This window comes from Anolis sagrei, chromosome 3 (assembly GCF_037176765.1).
Source record: "Anolis sagrei isolate rAnoSag1 chromosome 3, rAnoSag1.mat, whole genome shotgun sequence".
NCBI lineage: Eukaryota > Metazoa > Chordata > Lepidosauria > Squamata > Dactyloidae > Anolis > Anolis sagrei.
In genome coordinates, this window is record NC_090023.1 from 9819376 (window position 1) to 9840919 (window position 21544).

Consider the following 21544-nt stretch of genomic DNA (forward strand, 5'->3'; position numbering starts at 1 on the left):
TGTACTGGATCACACGTTGGACACTTCCCAGGTGTCTAGGACTTATTATTATTATTATTATTATTATTATTATTATTATTATTATGTCACAGGAAACAAGATCTATATGCTGGATTTTGTATCACAAAATCACAAGCTGAACACTTCCTAAGCATCTAGGACTGTGTGATGCATTTTTGAATGATGCGCTCAGATCCAAGTCAGGTGGCCTTTTGTAGTTGACAGATTGTGATTTTGGCAATGTTTATTGTTTCCAAATGCTGGCTGAGATCTTTTGGCATGGCACCCAGTGTGCCGATGACCACTGGGACCACCTGTACTAGTTTATGTCAGAGCCTTTGCAGTTTGATTTTGAGGTCCTGAGTTTATTTCCTCATTATTATTATTATTAAATAATAATTAGCAGTAGTATTATTTCCATCAATGATAGGGCTGACATAAACTGGAAATAACAGCAATAACCTGTTATTGGAAGGAGAATACTGCAAGCATTAAATTGCATTTTCTCTCTGTTTTACGGCTCTTCTGTGACACGGGCTACAAATGAAAAAGAAAACACTTCCCTTTCCCTGCCTTTCAGAATTTACCTCTTAGTTTATCAGTTGCAAAGAACAACTGATAGACAGAAAAAGCAAGGCAACCCTTGAATCATCTCTCCCCCTTTGCCTTAATCCCCAAATAACCAAATGACTAGAAAGTAAGACCTTGAATAGGAAAACCAAAGTTCCCTGGAGCCACAAAAAAAGTCCCCAACTCCATCAACAAAACGAAAGGGGGTTGGATACAAAAATTATATTTATTGAACCATTTTGTTTGTATGTGTAACAAAAACACAAGAAGATCTTTCTCTGTGGGGCAGCAGCGCTGTCTTCCCTACCCCACTAGAGTTCTGGCGGAACAAGCACACAATGGATCCAAAACAGAACTTCTATCTGCCTTTAGCAAAACCTACAATCGCTTTCTTGTCCTAGATAGTCTGCTGTAGATAAAGGAGCACAAAAATAGGGGGAAATTCTAGACAATTAGAACTCTCTTCTAAGTACAAGTGCATTCCTTACTCACTAGCACTCCTGCAATGGCTTTCCAATAACAAGCCATGATTACCTCATTCAGATTGACGTATGATATATATTTATACATGTCTGTTTGTGTAAAAAAAAAAGCAACTCCACAGCATCAAATCCATTTTACAAGCAGTATCTATAAAAGCTTTGACAGACCTACATCTCTCGCGATTTACACAGAAAAGACAATTCCTGCTGCAACGTCTTCTAGCTCCAAAGGCTTGGCCCGGTCTGGAAATGTCAGGACGAGAATCTAAAAGACAGAAGACACTGTGTTTCAGTTACAGGAACTCCTGCTTATTTTAAAGAAAGTAGTCAAGGGCGCAGTATTTGTTTCATTCATTTTATTCGGATATTTGTTTTGTACCGTCCATTTGGAAGGCACAAAACAAAAATACAATTTTCAGATTAAATGAAAGACAACACGAAAGAGAAAGCAGCATGGTAACCGTTGCTTGCTTTCGTTTTTGGGCCGCATGGCTTTCCGGGGAGTTCTTCTGCATGCGTCAGAGGAGGAAGTGATTGACATGGACAGGTTATTTAATGGGGCGCCCACACCTAAAGTGACCATTGTGGGCACGTTGTTTGTTGCAAAATGAGGGGACAATGCTGCAGCAGCAAAAGCTTGCTTCCTGTTGTTATATTTTTATTAAGATAAGAAGTGAAATATTGGGGCTAGGATAGGAAGAAATACACATTTTAATAATTGTGCGATGAGAAACTGCAAAGTACACATTGCAAGTCAAAATACATGGAGTTAAAAAAATGTTAGTCTATAGTGTGTGAGTGTGGAGCATCTTTCCCATTGGCCGGCAGCTCTCTCCTGCTACTGCTGCTGAAGTTAGAGATGGACAGGCCAACTGGGAGAAAAAGGGAAGGCTTTAAAGGGGATTTTATTTATAAAAAGAAAAAAAATCCCTAAAAATCAGGGGAAGACCCAAACATTTTTAAAGTTGGTGGGCTAAAAGGGGTTGATATGCCTTCTACATGTGGCGATTTTCACCCCTCTAGTCCTAAAACTGAGGGTAAGGTGAGCATAGGAAGCCCTCCCATTGCCATCAATGGGGCGAAAATGTTCATTCTTTCGGACACGAGATAAAAATCCCATTTTTGCAAGCGGCAAACAAAACCGGCACGATACGCATGAAACAAATCTGAAAGCAATTCCATACAAATGCACAACACGAATAGAAAGAAAAGCCAGGCTTCTGCAATACACCAGGAGACCTGTTGTCATGGTTTCCGGAGATAACTATGTCTTCTAGTGGGCACTGGAGAACCCAAATTCCAAGAGCTTATGAATTAGGCTAAGCTATGCAAATCTGTTTTTTTTTTCTTTCTCCACGTGTTGTTTGGTCTAACAAGGCTTTGTATTGCTTGGTAAGGAGCAGCCAAGAAGTCAAAAATCAGTAAAAGAGGTATAGCCTGGGTGAAATGGAAGAGAGAAACAAACATGGCCAGAGATCAAGAGGGAGATATGTTGCTATGAACAACTCACTATCTGCAGCTTGAGGCATTTCAGTCCCAGATTTTCTCACCTGCACATCTCTATCTCAGGACAGAGAGCATATAAAACCAATCTATAAAACTATGTAGTCAAATTGCATCCCTTATTTTAAAGCAGTGGTTCTCAACCTTCCTAATGCAGTGACCCCTCAATACAGTTCTTCATGTTGTGATGACCCCCAACCACAAAATTATTTTCGTTGCTACTTCATAACTGTAATTTTGCTACTGTTATGAATCGTAAAGTAAATCTCTGATATGCAGGATGTGTTTTCATTCACCGGACCACATTTGGCACAAATACCCGATACACCCAAATTTGAATATTGGTGGAGTTGGGGAGGGATTGATATTGACATTTTAAAAAGGTTAATGAATTAGACAACTGAGAGAAATCAATCTGCCTGACAGACAGAGAAGAGAAAATTGAGAATGGAAGTCTTACAGCCGCTCACATCTTCCTCAATGGTCAACATCTGCGTCTTCAAATTGCCCGGCAACCGCTGGGGCTGCGTCCACTTCCATTCCATCTGGAAATAAAAGGCAGCAATTGATGCAGAAATCTGGGGACATTATATGATTTACAAATCAAGTGGTGCCCTCTGCTGATGTGCATACGATGAACTTATAAACAGTCCCAAAGAAGATGCCACCTACACCTCTTTATCCTATTTGTGGTGATGTACAACACTCTGTCATAGATGGAGCCAAGTGGTAGAAAATGAAAGACTACCCTTTCTGATTGCAAATATAAAGCTTGGTGGCAAAGTCAAATTATTTTTCCCAACAGAATACAGGGGAAGGCAGCTGGGGTTAGGAGTGCAGGTCTCCCGTAAAAGTGGAAAAAATTAACCAAAACTACAACTTTTTTAAACCTGAAAGAACATCTCCCTAAGAACGTCTAAACCAGGGGTCCTCAAACTAAGGCCCGGGGGCCGGATACAGCCCTCCAAGGTCATTTACCTGGCCCTCGCTCAGGGTCAACCTAAGTCTGAAATGACTTGAAAGCACACAACAACAACAACAACAACAACAACAACAATCCTATCTCATCAGCCAAAAGTAGGCTCACATTTCCCATTGAAATATTATTTATTAAATAAATAAATATTATTTATTATCTATTTATTTATTAAATATTATTTATTATTAGGTTTATTTATTATTTATTTACAGTATTTATATTCCACCCTTCTCACACCGCAGGGGACTCAGGGCGAATTACAATGTACATATACATGGCAAACATTCAATGTCATAGACACACAACATATATAGACAGACACACAGAGGCTATTTAACATTCCAGCTTCTGGCTACCAGGTGAGCTGTCGCTTCACCATCCGTTTGTGACATTGATGAAGTACTTCCTCATTCTTTGAATACTTCCTGGAGATTTTTATGGCCTCGTAAATCAGTTAAATTATATTTCTTAAAATTGTTATTCATTTTAATTATTGTATTGTTTTTAAGTGTTTTGTGCACTACAAATAAGATATGTATAGTGTGCCTAGGAATTCATTCATGGTTTTTTCAAAGTATAATCTGGTCCTCCAACAGTTTGAGGGACTGTGACCTGGCCCTCTGTTTAAAAAGTTTGTGGACCCCTGGTCTAAACTATCCAGTATGGCTCTATGGTGAAATTCAGCTAGATTCAGGGAGAGAATGTGTGACATTTAAACTGAAAGACAGAACAAAAGGAACCCTTACCTTCAAAGTCTCTCGCTGAGTCTTCTGTCCGAACCCCAGCCATGTGGTACTGCGTGCTTATGGACTGTGCCAGCATGCCTTCCAGTCTCTCCAAGGTGGCCTGGCCCTCAGAGGTTAAACGCGACAAGCCTTCCTCATACGTGTAGAACGAGGGGATGTCGCCCTGGCCTATTTCTGCAAAAAGAACCACAAAGAGTTTTTAGTCTGGGCTTGAAAAAGTTACCTTTGAAATATGATTTACTCACACATTACTACTCTAAACTCTGCTTTGGTGTGATGTCATTATTCCCAAATATTACATCAATATCTACTTTGGTGAAGGCCGAAAGGAGATCAACATGGTTCAGGCATACTGATGTTGCACCGCACTACTTGCCTTCCTCATGCATTAAGGGCCAGGATATTGACATAAACTGAAAACGATGGAAAAGCAGAACTATTTTTCAGACTGTAAATGCAGAGTGAACACAGGATGGTGCCAAGTCAATTGAGAGAGGAAAAAAGGTGCATCAAGTGGACATGTGTGTGAAATTCATTCTTTTGTGTCTTCCAGTTTATTCGGAAGCACAAAGCAAGACCCCCCCCCCCAAAATGTGCCCGAGACGAAAACCTGCCTATAGCCTGCTTTTGCATGCATCTGAGCTTGCCTTCTTGCCTTGGAAAGAGAGCGCATGTGTGGTGGGGTGTGCAGGCAGGCAGGTCCGGAGCTTGGCTGAAGGCATACGCCGGGCCTGCCTGCACACCCCGCCACACATGCACTATTGGAGGTTGTGGTGGGGCAAGAAGACAGACTTGGAGTGTGCCTTCAGCTGAGCATCTCTTACTCTAGAGTAAGAGGCGCTCGGCTGCAGGCACTGGCAGGCATGCGGGCATTCTGGGCCTGCCAGCACGCCCCGTCACACACGTATTATTTTTCCAAGGAGAGTGCGTGTGTGGCGGGTGCGTAGGTAGACCCGGAAAGCACATGCCCCTGCCGGTGCTTACAGCCAAGCACCTATTACTCTATAGTAGAAACAACAGGTGCCAGGTAAGAAGAATGCATGTCAGGAATGGGAGCCAGAGGGTGGGAAGCCCCCCTTCCATAATGTTCCGATTTTCGGGCCCTGAAACAAAAGAACCGAAAACAACCTTTCCAATTTTCCTTTAAGATAGTCTTTCCTTTAAGATCGTCTGGAGAGGCCCTGCTCTCGGTCCCGCCATCATCCCAAGCACGGTTGGCGGGGACGAGAGACAGGGTCTTCTCAGTGGTGGCCCCTCGGCTATGGAATATCCTCCTTAGGGATATCAGATTGGCTTCTTCGCTTCTAGCATTTTGGAAAAAACTCAAGACATGGCTATTTGAGCAGGCATTTGCGAATACTGAGTAACGGATATAAGAACAGAAAAATTACATGATGGGATTGGACATTGTTTCAATGAGTATTTATTGAATTATGTTTTATTACAGCTGTTATGATTTTATTGATGTTTTTATATTGTAATTGTGTTTTTGGTGGCATTGAATTTTGCCTTGTAAACCGCCTCGAGTTGCCAGAAGGCTAAAAGGGGTGGTATACAAATACAGTAAATAAATAAATAAATAAATAAATAAATTTTGGGATACTTACAAAAAACGGATTGGGGCTCTGAACGAAAGCCGGGACATGTAACGGGACAAAATTTTCCCCGAATGCACATGTCTAGCATTAAGTGGACTGAGATAATAAAGAAACCCAGCATGCAGAATCAACAAGAGGAAAGAAATAGGCATACAGACAGAACAGGCAGTTCATGGAAATAATTTGGATCCATCAAAAAGGTAAGTCATTGAAAGTGAAAGGCAAAAGAAACCTGTACCTATACTGCTCGTGCTTTCTTCAAAATGAAGAAAATGTGTTTAGTGTGAATTATAGTAATGAGACAAAAGGCAAGTATCAATTCAACCAAAAATGTTTAAAAAAGTAATCACGGATCAAGCCAATTTGTTGGTGTAAGACTTAACTTTAGACTGAGCCACTTGGTAAAGAATATCTGTGCTACGAAGGCCTAGCTTAAGAGTTGGCTTATTCAGTTTGGCCAAGGACCCACCTTGCCTAGCATTCTGTTTCCAAGAATAGAACTGAATGCAATTCTTAACGGCTGTTAGGGATTGTGGGAGTTGAAGTCCAAAGCACCCCGAGGGCCCAAGTTCGCCCATGCCTGAGCTATAACTACTCAAGTAGAACCCAAGTTGAAAAAATTATTGCTAGTCGAAATAAAGAATTGTTTACATCCATTCTTCACCTTCAGACACAACACAAAGCCCCCAGCTATTGAGAGTTCAGGATAAACTGCTGGCAATTCAGGAAATGTACAAAAAGGAACCACTAACCATGGGCCTCCACATCATACTCCTCGCCTTCGTAATCGTTGTCAGAATCTTCATCGTCTGGGTCGGGGTGCAGGGCTTGACATTCGCACATGGCAGAGAACATAGCCTCCACTGAGGAAAACACAAAGCCCACGGTGAGTTCACTGGCTCATAATTAAAACAACCAAGAGAATGGCCAGATGATGGGTATTTACCAGAGTCTGACCACTGATCTTACTAGAGCTGTAGTTTTGCCAGGCCTTTATCCTTCCCTGACAGAGTGTGCTGGTGCCTCACTAAACTCCCATCATTTTGTATCATCGAACCATAACAGTTACAGTGGTGTCAAAACTGCATTATTTTTTTATAGAGTCCAGACTGATGTTTCCAGTAGCAGTTTTCTACACGACTCCCTTCAGAAATACCAGACTTCTAAAAAGACTCAAGGCAATAATAGCAAGATGCTAAGGAGACAAATCAGGAGTGCTTTCGTTATGTATACCTCTACGATTGGACTGAATGGCCCTTGTACTCTCTTGCAATTCTATTATTTACTAGCTGTGCTTTGCCACGCGTTGCTGTGGCCCAGTCTGTGTATATGTGTTTTGTGTGTGTATATATGTATATATGTGTGTTTGTGTATATATGTGGTTTTGCACATGCGTTGTAATGTATATTTTAAATTTTGCCTTTTTAAGTCTCTTCTGCTGTGTTTTTCAGTGTTTTATGAGTGAGGGTCACTCGTTGGCCTGATAGGTGTATTGTGTCCAAATTTGGTGTCAATTCGTCCAGTGGTTTTTGAGTTATGTTAACCCCACAAACAAACATTACATTTTTATTTATATAGGTTTGTTTATTTTTTTCAAACCCTGAGGGGACTCAGGTGGCCTCACATAAGCACCGTACGATGCTATCATCATATAGATAAAAAACAAATACATTAAGACATTAAAAACAGTTCATTAAACAATAAATTAGTCATGCCAATTAAAACCAAATCCAAGTCAGGGGTTAAATCAATGTCGCCGTATCCAAGTCTTTTTTCCAATTGTCCACTAATCGAATGCATGGTCCCAAACCCAAGTATTCAATTTTCTTCTAGAAGACAGGAGGGAGGTGGCCAACCTGATGTCCCTGGGGACAGGGGGCTACAGCCAAGAAGGCCCTGTCTCTCATCCCCACCAACTGCATTTGTGACGGTGGTGCAATCGAGAGCTGGGCCTCTCTTGAAGATCTTAAACATCGTGATGGTTCATAGCAGGACATACGTTGAGACAGGTAGTCTGAACCAGAACCGTTTAGGGCTTTAAAGGTTAAAACCAGCAGTGTGAATTGTGTTCGGAAGCTGATCGGCAACCAGTGGAGCTGGCGTAACAGAGGAGTTGTATGCTACCTGTATGCACCCTACTGAGCAACCTGGCTGCTGACAGTTGAACTAATTGAAACTTCCGGGCAGTCTTCAAAGGCAGCCCCATGTAGAGTGTGTTGCAGTAGACTATTTGGGATGTAACAAGAGCGTGGACCACCGTGGCCAAGTCTATGATGTTACGGCCATCTACATATCCACTACCAAGACACTACACTTTGGAGCCTTTAAAACAGGGGCTGGATGGCCTTCTGTCAGGGGTGATTTGAATGCAATATTCCTGCTTCTTGGCAGGGGGTTGGACTGGATGGCCCATGAGGTCTCTTCCAACTCTATGATTCTATGATTCTAATAATACCAAGATGATAAGGAGACAAATCAGGAGTGCTTTCATTACGTATTCCTGTATGATTGGACTGAATGGCCCTTGTACTCTCTTCCAATTCTATGATATTATGGCCATCTACGTATCCACCACCAAGACACTACACTTGGAGGGCCATCATCCTCGGGCTACAAGGGACCCCCTGAGTAAGTAAGTAAAAGTAAGATGTTATGAAACGTGGATGAAGTGCAGGACTCGGACTTAACTCTGATGGCGCAACCCCTCTTTATTTCTGGTCCCTCAGCTAAGCTCCCAATACGCAGAGATACAGCATCACCCAGAGACAGGATCACATTTGCAGGTTACAGCTAAGTTTAGAATGAATAGGGAAGACAGAAGGGTTGACAGAGGAATTCATAGAATCGTAGAGTTGGAAGCAACCTCATGGGCCATCCAGTCCAACCCTCTGCCGAGAAACAGGAAAATCGCATTCAAAGCACCCCTGACAGATGGCCTTCCAGCCTCTGCTTAAAAGCCTCCAAAGGAGCCTCCACCACACGCCAGGGTAGAGAGTTCCACTGCTGAACAGCTCCACAGTCAGGAAGTTCTTCCTCATGTTCAGATGGATTCTCCTTTCTTGTAGTTTGAAGTCACTGTTCCGCGACCTAGTCTCCAGGGCAGCAGAAAACAAGCTTGCTCCCTCCTCCCTGTGGTTTCCCCTCATATATTTATACATGTCTATCATGACTCCTCTTAGCCTTCTTTTCTTCAGGCTAAACATGCCCAGCTCTTTAAGCCGCTCCTCATAGGGAGCGCTTTCATGTTCATGAAAGCAGTCCTAGAACGCTGTCCCCGGAAATCCCAGCTTCACTAAAACATCAGGGTCTGTCTCCATCCCTACTAATTTCATACAAGGTTAATTTTCAGCTATTTATTTATCGTGTCAGGAGCAAACCAATCAGTTGTATTGCATTTTTTAACAAACATACAAACAAACAAAACACAAAGTTTGCAAGCTTCGTAGTTTTCAGCTTAAACATATGTAATCCCAGTTCTTTAAAGAGTCAAGCTTGCCATCTGTCTTTTTTCTACTTACAGGCCGATTTGTCGGTTGGTACAAATCTGAACTCGGAAATGGGCTCGAACTCATTGTCACTATCTTCTTCCTCCTCCTCCTCCTTTTCTTCCATGGGACCGTCTTTTGAGTCGTCAGCTAAGGAATCAAAAAAGTTTACTATTAAATCAAATTATCTCATGAGTCACATAGGGCTGCATTCATTATATCCTCACACCAATCTCGCACGTTAGGCCACAATGACACCCCAGGACTACCATTCACTGCAGCGCATGATGAAGCTGGGACCTCGTGTTTCCCCGATTCCAGACTCCTCCATGGCCCTCAAGGAAGTTCACTCAAGTTCACCTCACTTTTGAGACTGCAAAGAAGATTCCATACCTTCGAACTTGCCGTTTACCATGACGTATAAGTGCTCCCATGGGTAGGCACTCAGATCCCTGGAGATGGCATGTAAACTGATGGTGGGGTAGTCCAACGAGAATCCGAGGCCTGATGCATCTATCCATGACAGACGGCTGGAGGGAAAAAGACCAAAATTCAGTGACAACAGAAGTTTCAGGTTCATGCAAACACCTTGCAACCAAACTCAATCCTTTCCCTATTTGCCTAGGGTCATGTTGGTAGTAAAGAAGCATCAAAAGTTGTATATATTGATGTATTGATATATTGTTGTATTGATGTTTACTGTTTAATTAACTTGTTATGTGATTGCTTTTAAATACCCAATAATCTTGTATTCTGTATACTGAAACTGTTGCTGTTAACCGCTCTGAGTCACCTAAGGGCTGAGAAGAGTGGTATACAAGTAAAGCAAATAAATAAATAAATAAATAAAAAGAACAGGCATGGGCAAACTTCAGCCCTCCAGTTGCTTTAGATTTCAACTCCCAATTTCTAGCAGCCAGAGTTGAAGTCCGAAACACCTGGATGGCTGAAATTTGCCCATGCCTGCTCTATAGTATTTTCCCCCAGATTTTACCATAGAATTATCCTGTATTTATTTATTTCATACATTTTTATCCCGTCCTTCTCACACACACCCGGGTGGGGGGGCGCTCAGGCCGGCTTCACAACAAGCACTCATTTGAGTACCAACCACAATTATAAAACGTATTTAAAATATTAAAATATCAAGAAACATTTGATTAAAATCACGCTGGTTTAAAAACAGTGCCTGGGACAGTCCATTGTCATACATATCACATTGAGTCTTATTCCCAATCGCTGCTGCTACTGTTCAAATGCTTGGTCCCATAACCAGGTTTTGAGTTTTTTTCTAAAGGACAGGTAGCCAATCTGATGTCACTGGAGAGAGAGTTCCACAGGTGAGGGGCCACCACTGAGAAGGCCCTGTTTCTCATCCCCACCAGTCGTGTTTGCGATGGTGCTGGGATTGAGAACAGGGCCTCTCCAGCTGGTTCGTAACAGGAGATACGTTCGGACAAGTAATCTGGGCAGGAACCATTCGGGGCTTTAAAAGTCAAGACCAGTACTTTGAATTGTGCTCGGTAGCAGATCGGCAGCCAGTGGAGCTGGCGTAACAGAGGGTTTGTATGCTCTCTGTATGCCACTCCGGTGACTAACCTGGCTGCTGACCATTGGACAAATTGGAGCTTCCGGGCAGTCTTCAAAGGCAACCCCACATAGAGTGTGTTGCAGTAGTCTATTTGGGATGTAACAAGAGCGTGGACCACTGTGGCCCAAACTGCAGGAAGGCCCTGTTTCTCATCCCCACCAGTCACGTTTGTGATGGTGCTGGGATTGAGAGCTGGTTCGTAACGGGAGATACGTTCAGACAAGTAATCTGGGCAGGAACCATTCAGGGCTTTGAAGGTTAAGACCAGTCACTGTAGTCCAAACCGTAGAAAGAGAACAGATTAGAGAAGGCTGCCAAGAGCATGTTTTACCTGAAAATGAGGGTGAATTTGCCTGGGCTTTGTGAAAAATAGTATTCTCATCCAAGACAACCAAATCATCCAGTGAATAATGTTTCTGCATTTATATAATGCCAAAGCATTTGCTATTTTTTAAAAAAAAAGTAGATTCCATTTTTTACAAACATACCCTAACATAGGATAATCAATCTAAAATCATAGGGAGAATAGAAAATAAACAAATTGATTGAACTAATTACCAGCCATGTTTACACACCATAAGAAGGCATATTATGATGTGCTGCCATGCCATCTATAACCCACATGTGCTCCTAACACCAAGGTTTGTTAATCAGTCATAAATCACAATCTGAAACATGAGTTCTTCACTGGAACTTTGCTTTGTCTAAGTAAAAATAGTCATACTAGAAACTTAAAAGTTACCTAAGTTATATTCTAAATTTCCTCATGAGAAAAAGTGATTTCGGTATGTGGTAATTAATCTACTTGTTCGTCCCAAATTTTTAAAAAAATGTTTAAAAAAGTTAATAAAGTAGAGGTATTCAAGGACGTTACCTTTTTGACAGAAACTGAGGTACCAGAGGCAAAAATAATACAGAATGAACAGCAAATAACAGAAGCAGCTCAAACGTGCCCCAAGAGCAGTAGGCTTTTTGCTTAGGCAAGCACTGCAAGAGTAAACAACATCAATTGGAGTTTTTAAATCTTTTAAAGACCACTTCAAAGCTTCTTGCAAAATGCAGTCAGGGGTTACTTTTTTTCCTTTACCAGCCTCCACTTGTCTAATAATTTCCAGTCTGGTGGCCCAAATTATAGATCTCCGCTTTTTTAGCATGCTGGATGAGGTTGTGCCTCTCTGTTTTGATGTTCATGTTTGTTCAGTAAAAGAATCCAAAAGTAGCTGATGTAAGGAGGCACATATAGTTACAGTTGAACTAGTAGATTTTTCTACTATTTCCCTGCTTAAGCTTTATTAATTACTAGCTGTCCCCTGCCACGTGTTGTTGTTGCCCTCTCTGTGTATATGCGTTTTGTGTGTGAATGTATGTGTATATGTGTAATAATGCGGTTTTGTGCATGCGTGTAATAAGAAATTCAATGTGCAAATTTGATAAATGTGAATTTAAAATGATGTGTGGGAATGAATGGAAGAATGAAAGGATGTATGGATGGAGCTAATAATTTTGGAATCACCAGTATAATATTAAGGCCTGCAATGACTAACTACCTGCTTGCTGGACTTGCTAATGAGAAACCCTGATAAGAACTGGACAGGGATAAAGGAAATGTTTGCAACATTCCTTATGTTAAGAAGGAAGTCAACAGAAGATCAACACCAATCAAGAAGATCAACATCTGGCCAGGAAACTGGGATGGATCCAGGATGGAAGACGTCTATCATTAATTTACAACTTTGGGACTACATCAACAGAATTTTCCTATAAAAGACTCAGCCTAATAATGCTCAAATCGTGGCAGACCGAGGAGTCTGATCCACCCGCCATGCTCTGCTCCATGGGAAGGAGAGAGGTGGTGTATTTGGAGAGTGTCAGATATGCTATGGGAAAGCATGATTCTGGACACTTTGGGGCTTCTTTCTCAATGTAATGTAATTTTTATTTTAAGTCTTTCCACTGTGTTTTTCAGTATTTTTATGAGTGGTGGTCATTGGCCTCATAGGTGTATTGTGTCTAAATGTGGTGTGAATTCATCCAGTGGTTTTTGAGTTATGTTAATTCCACAAACAAACAAACATTACATTTTTATGTATAAACTAGCTGTACCCACCAAGCTTTGCTGTGGCCAACCCTCCATCCCTTTTTCTCTTCTTCCTTGCTCTCCTTCCTTCCCTCCTACTTTCCTTTTTTCCTTTCCTTCTCTCCTTCCTTCCTTCCAGTCCTCTTTCTCCCCTTTCTTCCTTCTCTACCTATTCTTGGACTGCAACTCCCAGTAGTCCTGATCCATCCATCTATCTACCTATCTCTATCTAATCTATCTAACTGGAGGATTGCTGGAAATTGCAGTCCAGGAATAGGAAACTGGAGATATGCAGGTTTTGGGATGCGCTCAAAGATTTCCAAGGAGAAGAAAGCTTGCAGCATAGAAGCGGTGCATTTGGATCATCCTCCTCTCCTAAAGGGCCTTGTCTAGGGGATGCTGGGAGCTGTAGTCCGGAAGAGAGTGTAGTTATGCTATTGTGTGTTTTGTTTGCCAGGAGAGTAGTTTTTGCGCATGTGCTGTAGCGTTTTTTGCTTTTTTGACCTTTTAAGTCTCTTCTGCTGTGTTTGTCAGTGTTTTTATGAGTGATGGTCACTCGTTGGCCTGATAGGTGTCTTGTGTCCAAATTTAGTGTCAATTCATCCAGTGGTTTTTGAGTTATGTTAAACGAACATTACATTTTTATTTATATAGATTTTATTTATTGTTTATTACAAAATATGCTTCTGCAACGTAACACCAAATTCAAGCAGGCATTTGGTTAATTCGGTGCAATGAATGTGTTGATTACGGATTGGTAATATGGATGATGAAATTGGACCAGGATTTTAGTTAGGAGATGTATTGGATTGTGATTTACGTGTAATATTGTGTATTATGTTTTTATGGTTTTAATTGTATACTGTGCACTGTATATTTTGTTGTAAACCGTGTTGAGTCGCCAGTTAGGCTGAGAAACGGCGGTATACAAGGACAGGAAATAAATAAATAAAAAATAAATTCTTGTTACTCCGGCACTCCTTCACCATCCTGCCAATGCAGTTACTACTAAAAAAAAATAGTCAGACAGAGAGAAAGGGGGACTGTGGGGCTTGGCAGGTATAAAAAAAGCTTTGTAAAAGAAGCTACTTTCTCAAAGGATTTGTGAACTGAGGTATACCTGCATTCCAGTTACTGAAATTACAGAGCTAAATTCTGCTGACATACATGCAGTGATGTTCTAGCATCTCTGCATACTGATAAGAATGCCAGAAGGACTTGATTCTCTTGAACAGCCCGGCTCCTTCACCTATCCATCGCCACTGGGTATTTTGAGTACTGATATTTTGTTTTACATAATATCTGAATGGGAAGTCCTTTTGTCAACAAAGCCAAGGAAAAAATACTGTTTCTGGACTACAATCACTTGAGGGCCATGTATCAAGATGTGAGGGAAGTCATTGGGAGGAGGAAGCAAGCTTGTTTTCTGCTGCCCTGAAGACTAGGATGCGATGGAACAATGGCTTCAAAGTATTGTAGAAGGTTTTAATGGCTGGAATCATTAGGTATAGAGGCATTCTCTCCTGACGTTTCACCTGCATCTATGGCACGCATCCTCAGAGGTTGTGAGGTCTTTCAGAATGCTTGCCATAGATGCAGGCAAAACGTCAGGAGAGAATGCTTCTAGAACATGGCCATATAGTCCCAAAAAACCTACAACAACCCAATGGCTTCAAACTACAGGAAAGGAGATTCCACCTGAACATGAGGAAGAACTTCCTAACTGTGTGAGCAGTTCAGCCATGAAACTCTCTCCCCTGGAGTGTGGTGGAGGCTCCTTTTTTGGAGGCTTTTAAGCAGATGCTGAATGGTCATCTGTTGGGAGTGCTTTGAATGCCATTTTCCTGCTTCTTAGCAGAATGGGGTTGGACTGGATAGAAAATTGCATTCAAAGCACCCCCGACAGATGACCATTCAGCCTCTGCTTAAAAGCCTCCAAAGAAGGTCTCTGGGGCTCTCACAGTCAGGAAGATTCTATGATTCTATTAAGTTCTTCCTAATGTTCAGATGGAATCTCCTTTCTTGTAGTTTGAAGCCATAGCTCCATTGTGTCCTAGTCTCCAAGGAAGCAGAAAACAAGCTTGCTCCCTCCTCCCTGTGGCTTCCTCTCACATATTTATACATGGCTATCATATCTCCTCTCAGCCTTCTCTTCTTCAGGCTAAACATGCCCAGCTCCTTAAGCCGCTCCTCATAGGGCTTGTTCTCCAGACCATTGATCATTTTAGTCGCCCTCCTCTGGACACATTCCAGCTTGTCAATATCTCTCTTGAGTTGTGGTGCCCAGAATTGGACACAGTATTCCAGGTGTGGTCTAACCAAAGCAGAATAGAGGGGTAGCATTACTCCCCTAGATCTAGACACTATGCTCCTATTGATGCAGGCCAAAATCCCATTGGCTTTTTTTGCCGCTACATCACATTGTTGGCTCATGTTTAACTTGTTAAACATGATATATAAACCTCAGTTGTCTAGTTTCCAACGCATCTCACAACCTCCGAGGATGCTTGCCATAGATGTGGGCGAAACGTCAGGAGGGAATGCTTCTCTCCTGGATGGCCATCTGTCAGGGGTGCTTTGAATGCAATATTCCTGCTTCTTGGCAGAATGGGGTTGGACTGGATGGCCCATGAGGTCTCTTCCAACTCTAGGATTCTATGATTCTACAAGAGAGCGACTAGGATGCAGAACAATGACTTCAAACTGCAAGAGAGGAGATTCCATCTGAACATGAGGAAGAACTTCCTGACTGTGAGAGCCGTTCAGCAGTGGAACTCTCTGCCCCGGAGTGTGGTGGAGGCTCCTTCTTTGGAAGCTTTTAAGCAGAGGCTGGATGGCCATCTGTCAGGGGTGATTTGAATGCAATATTCCTGCTTCTTGGCAGAATGGGGTTGGACTGGATGGCCCATGAGGTCTCTTCCAACTCTAGGATTCTATGATTCGAGGTGAGGCCTACCCAAACTCGGCGACTCACCTCTCGGCCACGAAGAGGGTCCCGCTGCCCAGGCGTCGCCCTCCCAGCACGGCTTCGGTCTCGGCCTGCCTCAGCCGGACGCCTTCGCTCGGCTCCGGGAGGCGTTTCAGGAAACTCATGGCTGCCTGAAAGGAGGGGAGGAAACAGCTAGGCCGCGTCCCCTCCGCTCCGGCACAAAACGGAAACGCGAGGAACCGGAAGCAGCGCGCTGTCACCTCTTTCCGCTTCCGCCTCACGCGACAAAGACCTTTCTGCGTCTCTCCCTTTCTCTCCTTCGCCACAACGCCGTGACGTCATAATCCACTGAGAGTTCCGGACTTCGTCTCCCAGAAGCCCTTGCCATAACGACTAAGGCAGTGGGATTCTGGGAGTCGGAGTTCGGGAGTATCTAAAGCGGGGAATGAAAGGCGGCCATGTTGGATGTTAGTCTAAAACGAGACGGGCCTAGGCCAACTTGGGCCCTCTGTGTGTTTTGGACTTCAACTCCCACAATTCCTAACAGCCTATTAGGCTGTTAGGAATTGTGGGAGTTGAAGTCCAAAACACACAGAGGGCCCAAGTTGGCCTAGGCCTGAGCTAAGGCCTTTCTCAATAAGGCTTGTCTCTTAATAATAATAATAATAATAATAATAATAATAATAATAATGATATAAAATAAATAATCATAGTAGAGAGAGAGAGAATATATATATATTATAATAATTACTATGTTTACTATTCTTACAGTAGATAAATTATTATTATTTACATTATATATATATATAGTAAATAATAATAGTAATAATAATTTATATATAGAAAGAGAATATATATATATATAATAATTATTATGTTTACTATTCTTATACTAGATAAATTATTATTACTATTATTACTATTATTTACATTATGTATATATATTGTAAATAATAATAGTAATAGTAATTTATATATATAGAGAAAGTGAGAATATATATATATAATTATTATGTTTACTACTCTTATACTAGATAAACTATTATTATTACTATTATTATTATTTACATTATATATATATATATATATATATATATATATATATATATATAGTAAATAATAATAATAATAATAATAATTTATCCAGCAAAAGAATAGTAATCATTTTTGTTTCTTTTTCCTGCAGGAAGGAACTGTAATAATAATAATAATAATATCAAATATATTAATATCAAATAAATTACAAAATATAATACATTATAAAATTGTAATTATAAAATATAATAATAATAATAGTACAGTATTATTTTGTCCAACATAATAGTAAACATTTTTGTTCTTTTCTCAGCAGTAGGGAACTGTAGTAATAATAATAATAATAATAATAATAAAGTTATATTAAATAAATTATAAAATATAATGTATTACAAAATATAATACATTATAAAATTATAAGTATAAAACATAAAGATAATAGTATAGTATTATTTTGTCCAACATAATAGTAAACATTTTTGTTCTTTTCTCTGCAGGAGGGAACTGTAATAATAATAATAATAATAAATATAATAATATAAAATAAATTACAAAGTATAATATATTACAAAATATAATATATTATAAAATTGTAATTATAAAATATTATAATAATAGTATTATTTTAAATAGTATTATTTTGTCCAACATAATAAACATTTTTGTTCTTTTCTCTGTATACAGTAGCGAACTGTATTAATGTTTTGTAGTTTTTATATTGTTTCTTTTCCCTGCAGGAAGGAACTGTAATAATAATAATGATAATGATGATAATAATAATAGAATTAATAATTATTATAATATCAAATAAATTACAAAATATAATACATTATTAAATATAAAGATAATAGTATAGTATTATTTTGTCCAACATAATAGTAAACATTTTTGTTCTTTTCTCTGTATACAGTAGGGAACTGGATGGTCTCTTCCAACCCTTTGATTCTAATAATAATATATAAAATTGTAATTATAAAATATAATAATATAGTATTATTTTGTCCAGCATAAGAATAGTAAACACATTAGGTTCTTGTGGGTTTTTTTGGGCTATAGAGCCATGTTCTAGAGGCATTTCTCCTGACGTTTCGCCTGCATCTATGGCAAGCATCCTCAGAGGCAGTGCAGGAAAGAACTATAATAATAATAATAATAATAATAATAATAATAATTTATATAACCCACAAACCATCAATGAAAGGTCACAATACCTTGGAACTGCTCAAACTTGATCCGAAACGGATGATAATAGTGCTTGTTAGTTCTTGCAAGTACACGGCACCTTTACAATTGATTATCCACATTGAGTATCCTTACATTGCTCTTTGCTCAAGTCTTTGATTTCTTTTTTAGAAGTACAATTACAGAGCAAAAAATAGAAGAAAATGAGAAAAGAGAGGGAACTACTTCAGACCTGAATGTGGACTAAGCATTAAGGCACCTAAGGAGATAAAGGTTGAGTAACCTTTATCCGGAACTATTAAATACTCTGAAATTCAAAATTGTCCACATGGTTGACTGTGATAGTAGCGCCTTTTGCTGTCTGATGGTTCAATGTAGACAAACTGTGTTTCATGCAGAAAAGTATTATTTAAATCTATAAAAGTCAGAGTTTGTATATATTTATGTTGGTTTGTACCACAAAGCCTCCTCCATGGCTTGATGGATCTGGACCAAATGTGACACCTTCATTATCCAACTTAAAATAATTGAGGGGTTTGGGGGGGAAAAAGGCCCTTTCAGAGCAGCGGGAAAGACAAGGAACAAAGTGGATTGGTTGTTGCTAGGTGAAGTGGCCCTCTGTGATGTCACTAGGAAAGAAAGGTGACACGTATAAGATGAAGGGAGGAAAGAAAGAATGAAAAGGGAAAGGGGTATAAAGGGAAGGAAGAAAAAAAAGACAAAAGGGAGGAGAAAAGAAGGGATGAAAGAAAGGAGCGAAGAAAAAAGAAAAGGAAAAGAAGGGGAAGGAAGAAATGAGAAAAAAGGGGGACAGGTATGTGAAGGAAAAAAAGAGGGAAAGGAAAGGATTGAAGACCGGAAGGGATGAAGGGAGGGAAGAAAGAAATAGAGAAAAGGAAAAGGAGAAGGAGGAAAAAGGGACACATGTGTGAAAGAAAACAAGGGAAGAATGAAAGAAATTGGAAAGGAAAGGAAAAAGGATGAAAAGGAAGGAAGAAAAAGAAGCGAAAGGTAAGGTAAAGAAAGGGAGACAGATGTGTGAAGGAAAACAAGGGAAGAAGGAAAGAAATAAAGGAAAGACAAGGGAAGAGAAAGGGAGGGAAGAAAGGAAAAGAAAGGGGATAGGTGTCCGAACGTATCTCCTTCTACGTGCCACCTCTGAACTTAAGATCGTCTGGGGAGGCCCTGCTCTCGACCCTGCCTTTGTCTCAAACACGCTTGGTGGGGACGAGGGACAGGGCCTTCTCAGTGGTGGCCCTCCACCTGTGGAATTTGCTCCCCGGGGAAATTAGGTCATCCCTCCTCACCTTTAGAAAAAAGGTTAAAACGTGGCTGTGGGACCAGGCCTTTGGGCAATCAGATTAAAGGACAATTGATAATGTTGACTATGGCATGGAAGAGGATTTGGATAAGTGGAGTAATCATTAGTAGATGGCTAGCTAAACGGCCACCAGACGGGCAATAGCTAATCAGAATCTAAGTATACTGTTTTAATCTTTATTAATGTTCATGTATAATTGTTATATTTGTTATTCTGTATTTTATGTTGTGGCATTGAATTGTTGCCAATTGTAAGCCGCCCTGAGTCCCCCCAGGGGTTGAGAAGGGCAGAGTAGAAATGTTCAAAATAAATAATATAACAAGGGAAGAAAGAAAGGAATAAACAAGAAAGGAAGGGAAGAATGGAAGAAGGGAGGGAAGAATGAAAAAGAAGAGGGGCAGATGTGTGAATGAAAACAAGGGAAGAAGAAAAGGAAGGAAAGACAAGAGAAGGGAACAATAAATGGAAAAAGGGAAGGAAGAAAAAGAGAAAGGAAAGGAAATGAAGGAAAGGGAAACAGATGTGTGAAGAAAAACAAGGGAAGAAGGAAAGGAAGAAATAAGAAAGGAAAGGAAGAATAAGGGAAAGGGAGAAGGTGTATGAGGGAAACTGAGGAAGCAAAGAGTGAACCACAAAAAGGACCTGCACAAAAAGAGTTGTCACTGTGAGGTAGGCCCCCGCAGAGCTGGAGAAGGCAGGCAGCGGTCCTAACAACATCCCAAAAACTGCATATATATATATAGTCGAAGGCTTTCATGGCCGGAATCATTGGGTTGTTGTAGGTTTTTTCAGGCTATATGGCCATGGTCTAGAGGCATTCTCTCCTGACGTTTTGCCTGCATCTATGACAAGCATCCTTACTACCTCTGAGGATGCTTGCCATAGATGCAGGCGAAATGTCAGGAGAGAATGCCTCTAGACCATGGCCATATAGCCCGAAAAAACCTACAACAACCCAGCATATATATATATATATATATATATACACACACACACACACACACACACACACACACACATACACACACACACACTACCTATGGTGTACATGTCCAGGAAATATAAGCTAATTTTATATAATTATGTAAGTATGGTACAGGTAAAAAAAAACTTTCAAAATCCCAAACACTTCTGGTCCCAAGCCTTTTGACTAAAGGATGCTCAACCTGTATTAAGGAAAGAGAAAAAAGGGAAAAGAATAGAATGAAAGGGAAGAAAGAAAATCATACTTCAAAAAAGACATTTTCTGGAAGATGTTTCCTTTAAAACACGCATTTGTGTGTCACTAGATCGATGCGATTGCATAATATATAGGGAATGCTTATCTTTCCAAACTTGGGGGTACTGAAGTATTTTAGGCAGTGGGAAGAGAAAACAGGATCTAACTACAAGGGGTATTTTTTAAGTAAGGTCCGTTTTGTTGTAGACACGAGTAGTTCGCGCACATACCGCAACGAGCGCGTGTGTCATGTTCCAGCATGCCTCGGGAACAACTGTGCTCAGTTTCCGCTCTGTAGCTAACCTGTACGGTTCTGTTCTGTGCTTTAAAAATGTTTAAGACTATCAACTCACCCTCCGCATGTGAGGTTCGCTCAGTGATACGGTTTTTGTCAGCAAGGAACCTGCCTGCTGCAGAAATTCATCGACAGATTTGTGAAGTGTACGGTGATACTGTTATGAGTGAAAGCAACGTGCGTAAGTGGGTACGACAATTCAAAGATGGCCGTGACAACGTCCATGATGAGGACTGCTCCGGCCGCCCTTCTTTGATTACAGACGATTTAGTGGCTTCAGTTGAAGCGAGCAAACCTCACATGCGGAGGGTGAGTTGATAGTCTTAAATTTTTTAAAGCACAGAGCAGAACCGTACAGGTGAGCCACAGAGCGGAAACTGAGCACAGTTGTTCCCGAGGCATGCCGGTACACGACACGCGCGCTCGTTGCAGTATGCGCGGGAACTACTAGTATCTACAACAAAACGGACCTTACTTAAAAAATACCCCTTGTACATTGACATTTAGTTTCATAGGGATGTAATTCAAGAGA

General features: G+C 40.6%; 1 protein-coding gene across 2 annotated transcripts; it reads right to left on the minus strand.

Annotated features, from left to right (window-relative positions):
• Positions 1-777: 777 nt before the first annotated feature.
• Positions 778-16210, minus strand: CLNS1A (chloride nucleotide-sensitive channel 1A). Of its 2 annotated transcripts, none has more exons than XM_060771230.2 (7): positions 16006-16210; positions 9757-9893; positions 9397-9513; positions 6631-6741; positions 4281-4454; positions 3026-3100; positions 778-1317 (listed from the first exon to the last, which is right to left on the minus strand). In XM_060771230.2, exons 1-6 carry the CDS (start codon positions 16122-16124, stop codon positions 3033-3035), a joined length of 726 nt encoding a protein of 241 aa, XP_060627213.2. In that variant the 5' UTR covers positions 16125-16210; the 3' UTR covers positions 778-1317; positions 3026-3032. The 2 variants fall into 2 exon arrangements, with proteins under 2 accessions (XP_060627213.2, XP_060627212.2); XM_060771229.2 differs by having other exon boundaries at positions 3016-3100.
• Positions 16211-21544: the final 5334 nt, after the last annotated feature.